Source organism: Poecilia latipinna, unplaced genomic scaffold (assembly GCF_001443285.1).
Source record: "Poecilia latipinna isolate Pla-1442-1.1 unplaced genomic scaffold, P_latipinna-1.0 Scaffold2603, whole genome shotgun sequence".
Taxonomy (NCBI): domain Eukaryota; kingdom Metazoa; phylum Chordata; class Actinopteri; order Cyprinodontiformes; family Poeciliidae; genus Poecilia; species Poecilia latipinna.
The window spans coordinates 62,058-80,484 of record NW_015115219.1 but is presented as its reverse complement, the minus strand read 5'-3'; the positions used below and the strand labels follow the sequence as shown (position 1 = coordinate 80,484).

The 18,427-nt window shown below is 34.9% G+C and overlaps 1 protein-coding gene across 1 annotated transcript; it reads left to right on the top strand.

Annotated features, from left to right (window-relative positions):
- Positions 1 to 583: 583 nt before the first annotated feature.
- Positions 584 to 10,926, top strand: nrip2 (nuclear receptor interacting protein 2; the record flags this gene model as incomplete). Its single annotated transcript, XM_015020541.1, has 5 exons — positions 584 to 898; positions 5,921 to 6,003; positions 7,220 to 7,326; positions 8,585 to 8,637; positions 10,316 to 10,926. Coding segments are annotated over 5 exons (675 nt in total), but the record flags the coding sequence as incomplete, so codon positions are not given.
- Between the last annotated feature and the right edge of the window lie 7,501 nt (positions 10,927 to 18,427).

The following is an 18,427-nucleotide window of genomic DNA, read 5'->3' as shown; positions in this document are numbered from 1 at the left end:
CAGCTTAGGCTAGATCTATGATCTACACAAAACATGTTGAACTTTTCTTTTTGCAGAAAATCATTCTTAGACAATTAGATTTTAGTCTGATCATTTCTACCAACTTTGAGCTGCTTTAGGGCGTCTTGTCACTTTAAATTCAAATAAGCTGCTGTTGGCCACGCCCCCCAACTCAACGTTTACGCTCGCAGGTGAAAATGGCTGCACACAGATCTGCAATTATGCTACGGTACATCTTTGAAAAGCATTAGTAGAGCCTCCTGCACAACCAACAAGAAAGTGGTTTCTGGATGATAAATCGTCAACAAAACACTAGATTTGTCTTTTCCAGCATGGGCTGGAGTTCTGTTTGGGTTGCTAGGAGACGGGCTTGGCTGGGGTTGCTAGGTAACAAGCTGGGCTTGGCTGTGGTTACTAAGCGATTTGTGACGTCATATTCCGAAGGTGACACCCAAAAAAACTTTAAGTTAATGCTAAAAAAAAACGGCTAGATGGGTTTTTCAAGTGCTTGAGTTGTTTTTAGAATCAGTAGAGACTTTTTCATTTACCATCTCAACATTTACATCTCTGTTTGTCTTTTTAGCAACCTCACAGCATCGTCCAGCGGCGCCTGCTGGAGGGAAACATCACGCGGCTCCGAGGCGAGGCCCGGGACGCCACCGCCAGGGTTCGCTCGCCGTTGGCCGACACCAAGGACGGACCTACGGACACCGAGGAGAGGAGCGAGAGCACAGCAGACGACTCCACCGAGGAGAGGGAGTCTCTGGAGGAGAGCGAGAGGAGCCTCCGATCAGACGAGGAGGACGATAACAGCGAGGCCGGAGCCAGACACTCAGCCGAGAAGCCGGAGAGCACGGACAGCTCGACCCGACTCACAGCTTTAATTATTCAATGCAAGGTACCACGCACTGTAAAACAGTCCGCCTGCAGTTTTTCATTTTATTCACCCACGTATATCTGCAAGCAAACTGAAAACAAAAGGAGACGAGCTCCATTGTGCTCCTGTGACTCATAACTTGGAGCTCATTTTCACCTGAGAACGAATGAAAAGCTCTGCAGGACCAGCAGCTTTCAGACTGGATCAGAACCACAGATAAGTGAGTCACACAGACTGAAAGTCCAAACAGGTCTACCGTGGGTGAAAGTATAACATTTACTGCAGCAGAGCTTAAACACAAACAGACTGTGGTTTAAAGCAAAACTAATGGGGCTTCAGGGCAAAATAAAAGGTCAGTACATTTGTTACCAACAAATTTTGTTCACTGAACTCAAGTTTAGATCCAAGGCAGGATATTAGAGCCACTGCTTATAGACAAAATGAGGAAATTTCCACCAAAAAATCTAAAATTTTCAAGAAAAAACAAAAAGTCAAAGATTTTCAAGAAACAAAACTTGGATGTTTCTGAGTTTCTGACATTTAAAACGAAGAAATGTCTGAGATTAAACTCACTTTCTGAATTTTATTGTAGTAAATTTTTGACTTTTCAACCTCAAAAATGTATGAGATCATTCTCAAAATTTTGGGACTTTTCAAACTCAAATTTTCCAGTTTTTACAGAACTTTTTAAAGTAGTCTCAAACGTTTTGACTTCTTATGTGGAAATGTACTCTTTTTTTCTATCTACCATAATCATTGCTTAATGTCTCAGATTGGGATTAAATTCCCCAGATTATCTGTTAAATCTAAGATAAATTGAACAGAACTAAAAGCAGACATCATCTGTTTTCTCACAAATATTTCCCCTATATTGGAAGAGATCAAGGTAATTTAATTAGAAATAAACACATATAGAAGTATGACATTTTTATAGTTTAAATCTTTATGAAAACAAAGAGTGCAGTGAGACTTTAGTCCAAAAGTATCTCATTTAAAATTTAACCAGCGGCAAAAACAGCTAATATTTGCCTATTTTGATCTTTGAAAGAAATCAATGCTAAGATCAAACATCTCCTGTTCTCAGTGGTGTTTAAATAATGAATCACTGAATGCTGTTAATATTTAAAATAATCCTATTTTCCAGCACATTCAGCATTCTGGGTTTTATCATCAACTCATTAACAGCTCAGGCTTCTTGTGTTACTCATTCAGGGGCTATTTTTAAAGCATCAGGGATTTCAGAGGCAGCAGGACTCAGAACAAAGAGCAGGTTTCTGTGTCTGCTGATAAGAACAGGGCGGCCATCTTGGTCCGTGCAGAGCGAGCAGAACCACAAGAAACTCACTGTGCTCATTTCCACCAGGGTGGCAGATTGTCTTTGGTGAAGTGGATAAAGTATCGATTTATGACCGGCAGAGAAGGGTCAATAAATATGACAGAAGATGACTTTTTGAAGATCTTTGCATAAAACAACAAAACTGAGATTTATAACATAAAAAAAGAGAGAGAAAGTCAAATTTTAACAGTAAATAGATGAGTGGGTAATAAGGATTTAGAGTTTTATTGCAATATTTTGTGGTACTATTGTGATTATGATTTTTTTTTAAAAAGCAACTTATTTCTTAGGTAATTGTTCGACTGACTACATTCGTAGCTCCACAAATTTGAAATGGGATTCTTTAAAAAAAATAAAATTAAAAACTGTGATTTAAATCTCTAAGTGGCACGCTGTAACTGCATTTAATCATATTTTGAAGTATTGATATTTATCGATGCTTTTGTGGGACAAAGTGAAGAAAATGGTAAAATACACATAATTCTGACTGAAATGTATCATGATGATAAATGAAAATACATAAAATAAAATTCACAATAAATGCATCAAAATAAGGAATGAATCAGTAGATTAACTGATCTACTGATCAGTTAATCAGTGGATTAACTGATCTACTGATTCAGATAATAAATTAAAAATGAGCTCAATAATTGAGACCGTTTTAAGTAATGTTTTCAAAATGCCAGTTCGCCCTTTCAAAGATTAAGCGTTCTTTAATATTTATAAAGAACAGCAGCTCTACAGTTTCCTAAAATATTGAACAGCTAACAGTATTAAACTGATGCTAGAGTTGTAGTTTATATGAGACTTTATAAAAGATAAAAATAGTCCATACAGCTGAGAGCCATTTGTAGATTATCCTGGAAAATATCTAAATTATGCACTGTGTGGGGGTGGCGTCACCCCACTGCTTATCTCACAAGCCTGCAGAGCCGCCATATGCTGCGTTTACATCCCAAACTCTTCCTTTAATGTCCCTCTACTGACACCAACTTAAAGGTTTCTGAGGAAGGACCTCAGACAAAACACTTAGCATAAACCATTCCAGTCTGCTGCACTACAGAAAGAAGCACATTGAAATGTCTTGCAGGCAGCAGAGGAACTGTGAAAAGAAAGAACAAAATAAAAGTCAGTGAAAATAGGCAAGGCTGCCTGTTGAAGCTGCTACTCCAACACCTCACCTTGAGAAAATCTATGAGAACGACAAAAGCTATGTGATCAATGAATTTTTTTCTTGGTGTTGTATGAAGATACTTGATTTAAAAAAAGAAGCGAAAGGCAAAAAATACAATGAGATTTCAGAACGATGAGGTGGAGAACATATTGATTTTGAAAAAAAGCTATAATTTGAGAAAAATTATTACTACTCTAGGGTTTAAATTTGGACATAGGATGTTACAGTGATTCAGAGTGGTCAAACTTTGCCCCAGAAAAGCTAAACTAGCTCAGTTAAGCTAGTTGAAGAAAGCTAGTTCAGTTAAGCTAGGCTAGAAAGCTAGCACACAAATCTTTTAGCTTTTCTAAAACCAGAATTCATCATTTTAAATTTGTTTTTGCCATTTATTGAATAACAAAACATGAATAGATCAGATTTAGTTTCAATTTGCGTTTTCTTTGACCAAAAACGTCTTAATATTTTTTGTTTTTACTTTACTACTGTAGCATAATGCAGCTGTTCACCTTATGACTTTACCAGGTTGTTGGTGCCCCAGTTTAAAACATTTTAATGAAAATATTTTTGCAGTTTAGTGAAATTAATTTAAAATGATCTAAACAAAACTGCACAGACTCTTTGAATGGGTTTCTGTTAGGAGGTTGTGATTAATTTTATTCTGTTTTTTAAAAAGAAAAGGCTAAAGAACCATTTATTTAGTTTGGTAGTTGCCTATTGTTTGGGACTCAAGTGTTTTTATATCCATCATCGTATGTGTTTGTATTTTATTTTATTATCTACATATCAATGTTTTTTATGTCCCATTATGTTTATGATATCTATATTTTACTGGATGCAGTCCTTTGTGAGAATGTAAAAAACACTATCTAAATAAATTATTCAGTCATAACTACAAAATGTAAGCCTTGAGAAAGCAATAATTGTAATAATATGCAGCAATATTTGAACATAACTCAAAAAGAAAGCCATTTAGAAATAGAGATCAGCACATCATAATCTTATAAATTTTCAATGTGAAAAACTAATGCCTTTCCTAGCGAGGTTCAGCCAGGACACATTATGTTTTCAGAGTGGATTCTGATGAAAGCTGAGAGATTAAATCAAAGATGAAACTCATTAAATAGCTCTAGAACTAATAGAGAATACAGGACTGGCTGATAATTATCTATTATTACCACATTTCACAGTAATTTCATCTAATTGTATGAGAGAAATGGTTGTAATAGACGCAAGAGAATTGGTCGTGGGACGAGAATTTAATGTTATTCTTATTCAAAGACATGATTAAGATTTGTGGCATGGCATACACAAAAAATCAACACTAGGTTTTCACTTCACTGTACTGTGGTTTGCAATTTATTAAATGTGCACATATGACTCACTTGGTTAATATTTCATGGTTGGTGGTGTATAAACAGGAAAATTCAAAGTGCATTCAGCAGACTTATGAATCAGCATCTCCTGTTAGCAATATGAGACTTAATATTTAAGCTAAACATCCCAAAACATCCTTAAAATAGAACACAGAAGCAGAGTGACTTCATAGCTGCTAGCTAACGATGACTACCATTGGTTTTAGCTGTTAAACTGTCAATACCGCATGTAAATCTTAAATGCACGCCTGCTGTATAAAAGAAAAGGGGACTCAGTGCTTGACAACTACATAACAAGGTGAGGAAAAAGTTTAAGAAAAAATAGCGAGGGACGTAGTTGACAAACAGATGTAATAACAGAACACCTGTTAAAAGCAAGCATTTAAATTAGCTAATCTGTCACCGCAGTGTTAGCTTAGCTAATAACAGCGGTAGCTAATCTACCACAGCGTTCACTTAATAATCGCAAAACAAACACCAAGTCTTAAAACATAATACTATAACAGATGGTAACGGACTGAATGTGTTGTTCTTTGTGTGAGAAATGTTTGAATGTTTTTTGGTGTCGAATCATGAAACATAAAGTGACGTTGTCAGTTGCTATGGCAACGAGTCTCCGTGTAGCGTAACAGACAGAGTACGAGAGAGAAAAAAAAAAGTGGTTTTGAGTTGCGTTATTTTCCAATTTCCTGTGGCGCATAACACTAAATCAATAGTGCCGACATCCCCAGGTTTTATTTAGTTAACGGAATTTTTCTACAGCTATGGCACGTAAAAGAATTTTCATTTTCCAGCATTGTGCGCATGCGCGGCATTTCCGGATCTATAACATACAGGAGGTTAGTTTTATTTTAACTTGACCTGCTTAACAGCTGCACAGAATCGATGCAAACCAAGTCGCAGCAACATTAAACCCTGGACAGGGAATTCTCCACCAACAGTGTTTGTTTTGTTTCTGGATTTTATTTTTCAGCTTGGCAGTTTTATAGGCACATTGCAGCCAGACAGATTTGTGTAAAAGAGAGAAGATCAGCCTTTAAAAACTCCCTAAAGCTATACTTATGTGCCGCTGTGACAAACTTTTTCCTTGCGTGCAGAATCATTGCAAATTGGAAAATCTCACTATGACACCAAAATCCCCTCCTCTCGTCTCTTCTCAGTGCTGCGAAACTGAAGTGAAGGCATCCATCAACACTGGCAGCCTACACAACCACATCTCCACCTCCTGCTGCCAGAGGCTGGGGTAAGAAACATCCAGCTCAACACAACAAAAACGCACCGCTCTCAATGTATTCCTGACTGTTTCTATAACCAGACAAACTAACTGCCAACAAAGATAAAGTTCTAATAAAAGAGACTTTAAAGCATTAAAAGGAATTGTATTTAAATGGACTGCATCAATTTTAATCAGTTCTTATCTTCAGTAATGATTTAATTTTATGATGGCTTATTTAATATACATTTACAAAATTGAGAAATATATAAAACATATTAATTTTAAATTGCTAAGGGGAATATTTCATTAAATATTGTCCAACAGGCAGGAAACTGGAGACTTATTAAACAGGCACTCAAACTAGCAATCACTATAGTCTGGCTGTAATTAACCATAATGCATAGTGGTAGTCTTCAAGTGTTCTGCAAAAACACTAAGTCTTTGTGTAATTTTTGTGTAGTTTCTAGTGCAAATATGTTAATCACATTTCAAATGTACTAGCTTTCAAATAACGTTTCAGCAAGATATCAGCTTGTTTAAAATCAATAAATTCTTATTAGTGATGAAAAACTTCTGTTCCACTGACAGATTATTCAATTTATCACAAGACATTTCTCCCATGTTATAAGTGAAATAATCTGTCAGTGGAAATACTTTTTAAAATCAAAATTAAGGAATTATTGACTTAAAACAAGTCCCATTTTTGCATGGAGAGTTACTTTTAAGTTAGTTTTGTAATATTTCAAGTGTACTAAGATATTTGCACTACAAACCAGACCAAAAATACTTGGTGAAATTTTGTGTTTTTGTAGTGTATGAACATATTTTATACAAAGAGTATAAAATTTGTTAAAAGTAAGTAATTTCTTACCTGAGAAACTTTATGCTGTGTAAACTCTTGTCCTGGTTGTAGCCTCTGACAGCCTTGGGGTTTGTCCTCAGTTAAAGCCACATCTCCAAGTTGGCCATTATCTTAAACCAAAACATGTTTGTAAAAGTGACCACTTATTTTCAATAATATCACCATGTTGTCAAGTTATGAAGAAAAAACAGTTCCATTTTTAAAATCTTAAGATTCTACTGGAATAGACAGCTAAAACAATGTGAAATTTTTCTTTCTCCTTTAGACAAATGAGCTAAATTAAAAATGAAAGCTGCATTTGGAAGGTAGCAACATCAACCAGGTAAACATGTTAATTATTGAAGGTACTGTGAGGATCACAGAGTGTGTCTGTCTTCTCAGACTGGTTCCCATTAAGGACAGTTCACCATGCGGTGCTACCAGTTCAGTGACTGGTCTGCAGCTACAGCTGGGCAGACAGACTATCCAGTGTTCAGCATATGTGAAAGGTAAGGACATTGTTATAAAACCGATGTAAAGCAACTTGGGAACATTTTAAGGATTTGAATGTGATTTTTTATTTTTGAACTTATTTGTTTAGATTTTTTTTTTAAATTAAAACATATTTTCTCTGAGAAAGTATTTGTGCCTTTACACATGTAATCCATTTCTGCCATTTTAAAACAGTCAAACGTTTCAGATCAATCAAATTTTAATAACAAAAAGAGCTAAAGTAAATACAAAGAGCAAACATAACATAAAAACCGACCAGGACGTACAACTAGGCCTCTCTGACCCATAATTTCTGAATAATTTAATTTCCCTTTGGGATTAATAAAGTATTTTTGAATTTTCATTGAAGCCATACTATCAATAAATGAATAATATATAATCACAATAAACATGTGATCAATATCAGTAGATAATACATCTGATAGAATATCCAATAATATTGTTTTACTCCAATCCAGAACCGTACAGCTTTAGCCACTCTGACTCACTCTTTGGTTACCTAGCAACAACTCCCTCACTCACTCTTTGGTTACCTAGCAACAACTCCCTCACTCATTCTTTGGTTACCTAGCAACAACCTATTAGTATCGTGTGCAGCAGCAGTTTAAGGTTTCGCCTCATAACTGCTTAAACATAAAAAACTGTGTGGATTGAAAATTGTGGATAAAACAGGAAAAGCTACAGCCTTCGGTTTGGCAATATTTCAGATATTGAAAACACAAAACTAATCAATAATTATCAACATCGACTGATATGAAACGCTTATATAATGATACGTTTTTAAGCCTAAAATAAGTCAACCATTTGGATCCAAGGCGTTATTAATTTTATGATTGTCAGCGCAAAATAATCAGAAATCCAACTTTATTGTAGTAAAATGTCTGTATAATTCTTTTTATTTAAATTCTTATATGCCTAACTCAGTGGATACAAGACAGATCCTAAATGGTCTAAATGAAGCTAAATGAAGCCACGCTGTATGGACTTAAATCATTCTAACCAGTGAAAAACGGATAATTCAAGCAAAAAATTCAACCCCATACCCACAGATATTAAGTTTTTATGATACAACACCAACACCCAACCTCACAAGTACAAGCTTAACAGCTCTCATTATCACACAAAGGAATATTTTTGTAGAGCTTCAGTCTAATTTATGCATGTTCAGATAAGGTGGTTAAATTGCTTCCATAAAGCATTTCTATAATACGTTTTATTTTCTCTGCTCTTATCTTTTCTTCTCTCCACTTTTAGAGGATGAGGCGTCTGAACTGTGCCTGGGTCTGCAGACGCTGCTGGAACTGAAAGTAAGGTTCACTTTTTATTTTAATACTTGGTGGATAATGGTCCAAAAAAGTAGTCCAGTTTGAAGCTAAATTGCTAAATGGGAAAAACAGAAAAATGTTAAAAATGGCGGTAGGACGGAAAAGCAGATAAAGTAAGTTCATGGTGTGAAAATAATGTGAACTTGGATTCAGTTGGAGCGTTTCATGGACGGTGATTTTACCCTCTGGCTTTTTTTTAATGAAAATCTAATTAACTATGATTAGAGGCCTGAAGTATAAGAAGTCTAATTAGAATGTTGTTTAAGTGTGTAGCTGTAAAAATATCGCTGCTTCTCTCATAGATCATAATGTCAAGTCACTGGAAAATAATTACATTTCAAAGTGAAAGTTATATCACATCCTCACAGGCCTGGTGAAAGAAAGCAAATCCTGCATCAGTGCAACTGGTGACTGAATAAAACCCAAAAAGTAATTGATTTCATTTGACTTTAATCAGTCTGTTGCTGAAGGATCATCATCTACTTTACAACAGAATCCTGACAAAGAGCTTTAACCTCTGGGTGTAAACTAACAGGGAATGTTAAGGAATATCAACTTTTACAGTGTTTTTCTTTCACTATTCAATAATTATTACATTCATTTAACATAAATGCTGCTTCATAGATTTGGATTTTAGACGGCCATAAGTTCTGTGGCAGAAACTTTTATTTATTACCAGATAATACAATTTTTTATCACAATCCCCTTCTTTGATAAGAAAATATGTCATATATCATATATAATATGTATTTTTATTTTTTTTTTTTTGCAGTAGTATCCTCCACAGTCGGGAACTTTTGTCTGTGTTTTGTAAAAACTTTCATATTTATAGCTAAAAAAAACAATCAGCTGAAAAACAGAAATAGCATTTAAAGCAATTATTTTAACATATTTTATTTGGAAAAAACATGACTGAATAACAGATTAATTTGTACTTTCTCATCTTCGCTTTCTGAGGCCCTCACAGCGCCCCCTGGCGGACCTTTGAAAAATACGCCTAGTACACTTGAAATGAAACAAAACTAACTTACAAGTAACTTTTTACCAAGATAGAAGTTTGTTTTAAGTCAATAATTCTATAATATTGATGAAAAATACTGTAATCTGCCGGTGGAGCTCGAACGTTTTCATCAGTTATTGATTGTAAACGAGCTCCCAAATCTTCCTTTAAGTAATAATTAATGCACTTGAAATATGGCAAAACTAAGACTTGCACTAGAAACTAGATTATAATACTTGGTAAAATTTTGTGTTTTTGAAATTTATAACTCAAAAAATAGAAGTTACAATACAAAAACGCAAAATCTCAAGTATTTTTTTCATCTAGTTTCTAACACAAATGTCTTAGTTTTGTCTTACATCAAGTTTACTGACTTACAAGTAATTTTTCAGTGAGTTACAGGAGCTTATTGTAAGTAAATAATTAATATTGATGAAATAGTACTTATTTCACTTTTGAAACATATAAGTGAAATAATCCATCAATTTAACTAATACTTTTTCATCAATATTAGTGGAAAATTTGCTTAAAAACAGCTCCTGGATGATTTATAACGACCCCTTTCAACAGGCCTTGGATTAGCCTCCTGAAGTCAAGCTGGCAGCCTGTTTAAATTATTTAGAGCAGTAATTATGTCTCACCATGTGGATCCTCCCTCAGTGCTGCTTGGATCTGAACAGTCGGGTTCTGAAGCTTCAAGGCTGTGGCGATGAGCTGCCCTTCCTGAACACTGTAACCGACGGCCGGTGCCAACACGACACCAACGAAAACCTGTGAGCCGACTCCACGTCAGCTGCCAAGTCTGTCATCGCTAACGGGCTGCAGCTGCGAGAAACGAAGCCCTTTGTTTTTATCTGGACTGTCCAATCACAGTGTCACTGCCAGAACATGGATGAGCGTTCACCTCTGTTCTCAAGTTTACATCTTCATGTCTGCTGAGTTTTGACTTGATTTTCTCTTATAATTGTCTAGTTAAGCGGATCTAAACCTGATCTCTCCAGGTTTTGGGATAATGCTGTATTTCCTCTGTTCTGCTGCTTACTAAAAGAAAAATATAACAATTTGAAGTGAGTTTATATTGAATCTGCTATGATTTGAGGAATCATGTTGAATTACACCTCAATCACATACTGAGATTTTTTTCCACTTAGTTTTTTTTCTGTTACAAAAAATGTCTACAGTATTGTTAAACCACAATGACAAATTAGGGCCATTGTAGATAGAACAAAGGAGTAAATTTTGTAAAAAAAAAAAAAAAGAAGAAATTTTGAGAATATTCTCAAAAATTTTCTCAAAAAAAAAAATCCAAAAAACTTGGAAATTACAGAGTTTGAAAGTCAAAAATTTATGAGAAAAAAAAATCTGAAATTTTGAGATGAAGCGCAGAAATTTTCTGAACAAAAAAAAAAAACTTTAGAAATTTAAGCTTCAAAGTCAAACATTTGCGAGAAACAAATCTGCTAGTTTGAGGATAATCTCAGAAATTTTCTAGAACAAACAAAAAATGTCTGTGCTCCAAACAATGAAAATTTGCAAGAAAAAACTGAAATTTTGAAACTAAACTGAGAAATTTTCTGGAAAAAAACAAACGGCAAAAACTCAGAAATTTTCATGTTTTTGTAAAGAATTTTTTTTAGATTAATCTCAAAATGTGAGTTTTTTTCTAGAAATTTTTGACTTTTCGAACTCAGAAATATTCTTGTTTTTTCTAGAAAATCTGATGGAAATTTACTTCTTTCCCCTCCATCTACAATGGCCTTGATTCGCCGCCATAGTTAACGCCGATGTTTGGTTTTTAAAAGTTAAATTTTTTTGGCTAAATAGTCGCTCCAATTGGCATAACAATCAGAATCCCAAAAAAATATTTTGGATTAAACCAGTGCTTTCCAACCATTTTAGCCTTTTAGGTCTACTCATCCCTAACGCTGATCATATTTAATCTATGTAATTAAATAAAAATTGTGGTCAATACTGAAATTTAAGATACAATGTATCAGTTGTTTCATTGTTTTACTGCCTTCATGACCAACTTTAAGTTTAAATGTTTCTCAGCTTATCTTTTATGCTTATATGGAAGTCAGAAGTCAACCGTGTTCAACTTACAAGGATTTTCTTACTATTACATTAAGTGACTACGTTAACTACTGTTGGCAAAAAAGCTAATAAGTGAATATATTTTTACTGCAACTGAGGCATATAAACCCTGAGGTGAGTATGTTCATAAATGTGTTGTTCAGTACAGTATGTGAATGATACAAAGAAGCACAAACAGCTAATCACTGCAACTATTACTGTACTTTATACATGTAGCAGCAGCCATGTTGGATCTCGAGGTCCGTTGCAATTTACTTTTAAACTTCAATCTTAAAAAAAAGTTGCTTATTTTATGGAAGTAGATATTCCAACATCCAAGTACAAATGGATCAAACCATTGTTTAGCTGTGATAATGGTGGCGTTTGAACCTTTTTATTTAGAAAACTAAACATTTATTAAATATATTTTAACACTCAACAATTCTTGATTTATTCAATTTCAAACTCTGAATGAAAGCAGTTAGATGGAAAACACCATACTAGACTACTAAGACTTCATGTTGGTTTAATGTTTGTACATCGCAATAGTTGGCTCTTATATTCAGAAAATTAGTTTTTATTTTTCACATTTAAATTTTCCTTTTAATTTAAAAATAAAATTGTTTATTTGTTTCAAACAGAAGAATCTGTAGGTAGTCATTTCTTTCCATGTAGCTGAACCGTTAGCATGTTAGCTAACCTTTAGCATGTTAGCTTACAGTATCGAACCGTTACGGGTTTGAAATATTACAAACGTAGCTCACAATTTCATCAAATGCGCAAATTAAAGATTTGAACAGTTAAACGTCAACGTTAGATTAACAGTTCGGGTTTCTACATTCCATCATGCTAAATATATTCGGTTTTAGCGTTTTCTCCAAGTTATTTTTAGCAACTATAGCATCTCCTGACGGTCAAAATAATATTTGCTCTTTTGGTTGGAAATCACTGGATTAATTAATTTAAGAAACGACTGAGTAAGTGTAGTTTTGTTTTCTTCTCTTTCTGCTAATTTAGAGAAACACAGCAAAATAAAACATTACCCCCAAAAAGGTAGTCCTTCCAGTAAAGTGGTATTGCATAAAATGATTAAATGCCCTAAATATATTTTTAAAATATTTAAAATTCGGTTTGGCTCAGATAATTTTCTGAGCTTTCTACATCTTTTAAAAATATAATTGTGATTGATTTTTGTTTGTTTTCCACACTCTCCTCAGCCTAACAGTAATATAGATTTTATAACAGCACTTTCCAGAAATTGCCCTAAAGATTTGATATATTTGAGTCAGACTCGGAAGCAACAAAAACACTAAAACAGTCCAGATCTGCATGACTTTGTCAAGTTCAGCCTTTGTATAAATAAGTCTGCATGTGGTGTTCTAGTCAGAAAATGTCACGTTGGAAGTCTGTAGGGGCAGGATGTGAGTGTGTTTTGTGTGCATGTTTGCGTTGCAAGTCAGAGCGAGGTTTTGTTCCTTTTTCACATGGGAAAAAAAAAAAACTGAATCCTTCCCGTTTTCCCAACAGGGTCGAAACAGAACACGCTGCCAAAAGCCTACCCCAGCTGCCTTCATGCTCTGCCTCTTTTAGGAGACTTTAATCATTTGGTTACAGCTCAGCTCCATGCCAAGGTCTCCTCTTCATGCTAATCGTTATAGATATGGTCTTTATCGGTATAAATATTTCAACATTTCTGTTTCTGATGCAATCGTTTCTGATTTATCCATATAAAATAAGCAAACCTGGCAACCTGAATTATGTTTTCATGGTTCATAGGACCAAAAGGTGTTTATCAGAGGCCATCATGCTCTGCTTTGAGCCCAATCATGCTTATGACTGTGCTGCACAGCATCCATCCACACACAGACTGGCAATATTTGTTTCTTATAAATGTACTAGTGAAATTCCTATGCTGTGTGAAAGGAATTAATGTTTTAAAGAAATTTATTTTTGGTGTTTTACCTCTTCTGAATAGTATTTTCTCTGCTTAAAATAAAATCTGTATTCTGGCTAGCTGTTTTCCTTAATATTTGTGGAAACTAGTTACACTGTGGGCCAGTTTTGTTATGTGGAAAATACATAATATACTTAATCTCATAATTCTGACTTTTTTCCAGATTTTTTATTTTTCAGAATTTTGACTTTTCTCAAAGTTCTGACTTTAATCTCAGAATTTTGGCTTTTCTTAAAGTTCTGACTTTAATCTCAGAATTTTGAGTTTTTTCTCAGAATTTGACCTTTTTTTAAGAATGGTGACTGTAATTCTCACTTTCGTCTCAAATCTGACTTTTTTTCAGAATTGTTTTTTCTTCTTCAGAATTTGACTTTTCTCTGAATTTTTTTTTCTACAATCCTGATTTTCCATCTCAAAATTCTGTCTTTTTTCTGAATTCTGACTTTAATCTCAGAATTCTGACTTTTTTTCAGAATGATTTTCTTTTCAGAATTTTGACTTTTCCCCTCAAAATTCTGACTTTAATCTCAGAATTTTGGCTGTTTTTCTGAAAAATTTTGAAATTTTTCTCAGAAGTGTGAGTTTTTTTCCTCCGAATTCTGTTGGGGTTTTTTTTTTCTGAATTTTGACTTTTTCCTCAAAGTTCTGACTTTAATCTCAGAATTCTGACTGTAGTCTTCTCAGATCATAAGTCTGAATCTTGAGAAATATCTTGATTAAAGTCTGAATTCGTAGAATTTTTCAGTGGCTCTTTTCCTCTTCTGCAGAAAAAGACTCCTTGTCTGTAAAATGACTAAGACTGTAGGAGGGCTCTGCAAGAAAGACGGTCAGCACAACCCATTACATTGATTCCCATAGACAAACTATTTGCCCTTCTCTGCCATCCTTCTATATAAAGCACAGAGAAAGCAGATGTTCCCACAGCACCAGAGGGAAATGACCCGCAGCCAGTTTGACAAACACACAATCTCTTCCTGCTGCACAATAGATTTTTTTTTCCATGACAGAAACACAGCACTGCTGTATACATCATGTCCAAACATTATCGTCATATAATAAAATCACTTTGAATTTACTGAAATCATATTAAACAATGATTCCACCAGTAAACAAATTTACGGATTGACTGTAAAAACAAAATCACAAATGTATTTTTGGTCTATTTTTCTAGTGCAAACATGTTAAAGACACTTGAAATAAAAACAAAAATATTTTACAAGCAGCTTTTCAGCACAACAGGAGCTTTTTTGAGTCAAAATTACTTAATACTGATAGAAAAATAACTAGATATAGGTGAAATAATCTACCAATGGAACAAGACATTTTTCCCCACATTAAAAGTTAAAATGTCTTGTTCCACTGGATCATCCTAGCAGAAAAACGTTTTATTAAAAAGCTTGATTTTTTTCCCTCCGAAATTGCTGTTTCCATTAAAGCTACAGTATGCAACTTTTATGAAAAATATAGTTGTACATATTTGCTAAAACATTTTACTATGTTGTGACAGTAAGATATGAACTATGCTATCCCAGTGCTGTCTAAAAACAACCAATCAGAGACAGGAGGCGGGTCTCAGCGCTGTCAATCACCTCTCCCACATTCCCCTTACTTTCTGCTAAGCTCCAGGTAGCATAGCATGAAGGCAATGCTAGTTAGCGTGCCCACTGATGATGGCAAATAAACAGTTTTCCTGTAACGGCAAGTTATTTCTCCAAAATTAGCACATTTAGCAGTGAGTACATGCGGTTGATTGACAGCTTTAAGACCCTCCTCCTGGCTCTGATTGGCCGTTTTTGGTAAGACGTGATGGATTTCTCCAGACAGCAATAATAGCTCAGAGGAGGTGGAGGAGATTGAACTTTTCACAGATTATCTGTCTAAAATTACACTGTCACGACATGGTGACAGTTTTAACAAATATATAAAAAACACTTTTTATAAATGTAAAATAATGCACCTTTAAGCAAATTTATTTTTGTAATTCCAGTTTGAGCAATTACATGGTCAATGGAAACACAGCTTGTGTGTTGAAGGAGTACTTCTCTTAGTACAATTGGACATGATGCTGATTTTTGGGGTGTTTAAAATACACCAGAAAAAGATAAAGTGAACCCATCTAGTGAGCAGGAAGAGCCACCGACAGGCCTGGTTTAAATTCACAGCACAGTCCAGACTAACTCTGCAAGCTAAAGCAAGTCAAAGACCATCCAGTTACTGACTGGGGGGATGTAATTTGATTTCTTCTTTAACACTACAGTGTCTTGATGTCCAAGCAGCTTTCAGCTTGTCAGATGATGCTTTATTTCATTTTGGCTTCATGTGACAGCTCGCTGCGTCGATAAGCCAGGAAACGGGGGTTTGTTGGGGGGAACAGAGGAATATAAAGTCACACCAGACCTTGTTAGAAAAGAGCCCCCCCTCTATCCACCCCCGCCTGCTGTTTTGAGTCATTTTCTACACCCACATCCTGTTAACACTGCAGCCGATAACACCTATGGTTGGAAAGTTCAGTTATTCTTTCATAAATCACAATGAATTTATGCTTTCGCTCTGCACAGCCGCCTTTGTCTCTGCAGCAGCTACAACTCAACATGTCGAAACCACAAACTGTAAAGCAGAAAAGGAGCAAGTGCTGAATTTACTGACTAATCTTTATGCATAAGAGCTTCGATATTTAACTACTAAACAAATTTCAATAACAAAAATAACTGCAAATAAAACATTATTGCATTAACTGAAAAGCTATCCAAATCATAAACTGTTCTCATATTTTTTGAACTGAGAAGTAGCACATTATTTAATTTATAACAGAAAAAATGTTTAGAAGTGAAATAATCTGCCAGTGTAACTTTAAAAAAAATCTATATTAAGTTATGAAGCAAGCTTCTATATCTTAATGAAAAGTGACATGCAAGTTAGTTTTGTCTCATTTCAAGCAAAACTGAAACAGAAATACTTGGTAAAATTTAATTTTAATGCCCCTTGTAAAACACTCGTCGTGACTAAAGGATCCTTACAGGTCAGTGTGGGCAGAAGGACTTTAACTCTGTCACAAACCTCTGACATAAGCTCTCGTCTCGCTCCTTCCTGAAAACCCTGATCACAGGCTGCTCACTCCCACACCAGCAAGTCTGTCATGGGTGAATTTTACTCTGCCTGCTGCCACACAAAGCTTCAAATATCTATTTGCCCTTCATTTCTTGTCAATACCTTCACTCACCTTCTTATTTATTTATTTCCTCCATCTGCTGAAGAGATTAAAACACAGCGAGTACCTGTGTGATTCAGTAACACATTGGGAATGACTCACAATTTGAACTTCAGTCTTTTATGTTATTGATCAGATTAGGGTTTTTGTGGTGACGGAAAAAACTTGTACAATTTTGTTTTTCCACTTCACAACAATTTAGTGAGAGACTACCACATAAATGCAACGTTACAGAATGTGAAAAAGTTATTGTTTTATTAAAGTACTATAGACGCCTTTAAGCCATTTCTGAAGCACAGAGGAAACCAGTACAGGCTAGAACAAACCGAAGCTAATAGCTGCTAGCAGTGAAGCTAATCTTGTAGCGGCTAGCAGAGAAGCTAATTTCAAATCTTTCCTGATTATCTTGAGACAATTTACTTAAAAACATTAAAACAAGCACAGATTCATAAAATATGCCCTAAAGTGAAGCACAAAAATGAGCCAAGCTGAATTTACTAAGCTTTTAACAGAACGGGTCTGTGGCTGAGACAAACGCGTAACCCTTTTAAAGCTAGCTTTTAAAATATTTTTTTAAAAACATAGCGTCCAAGAAAGATGGTAAGAATCTCTGCAGAAACTAAAATAAAACTCATAAAGCAGCCGAATCTTATCTTTTCAAATCATCTGTCTTTATTCAGGAAATAAAAAAAAAAAAAATACTGCCATAAAATTGTAACCTTACACAAAGAAGTACATAAACCAGACGCTGTACAGACAAGATATTTTTAGTCAAACTTCCGTATTTTGCCATTAAAAAGACAAAACTGCTATTTTGTTAAGAATAATCTGGGTAAAACTGCTTCGCAGTCATGCACCCAAGAGGTCAGTTATAACGACAAGGCCAGCGGCCTGGTGCAGCCAGGTCACAGGGTCAGATGTTTGAGACATGTTTCATGTACAAAATTTATGTCTGGGGAAAATCCTGGAGCAAAGGTCAAAGTCACAGAGGTTTCTGCATACTAAGCTGACATTTTCTCTGGGAGATCATGCTCAGGAAGCCATGTACATCGGACAGTTTACATATTAAAAACAGCAGCCTGGTTCTGCTTGACCATTAAAGGTCATAATGAGCCTCAATGAGCTCACAGAATTGAAATGCTCAGCACTTATAAGGACAAGCTGCAGCCGAACAAAGATGTGTTCTGATATAACTGGAAATGTTATGATTATAAAATCCACTTATCTGTAATAGGGGTCAATCATTTTGTTAGGATGCATTTCCTTTCAGGAATGCAAACATTTTCTATTATCTTAAAGCTTCAAGAAATAAAAAGCAACCCACTTGTTCTTCATTTTAACTGCACAAATTACCCAACTAATGATAAATTTGTCTGATAAAATATGTCTCCGCTGTATATAATGTTGCAGGAATTGAATTGTCATAGTGACAAAAATAGTGATTATTTGGAAATATTAAACAATCCAACAGGATAAAGCAAAACTGAAGCCACTAATAATACAAAACAAGTTTCATTATTATTAAATAGCTGAACAA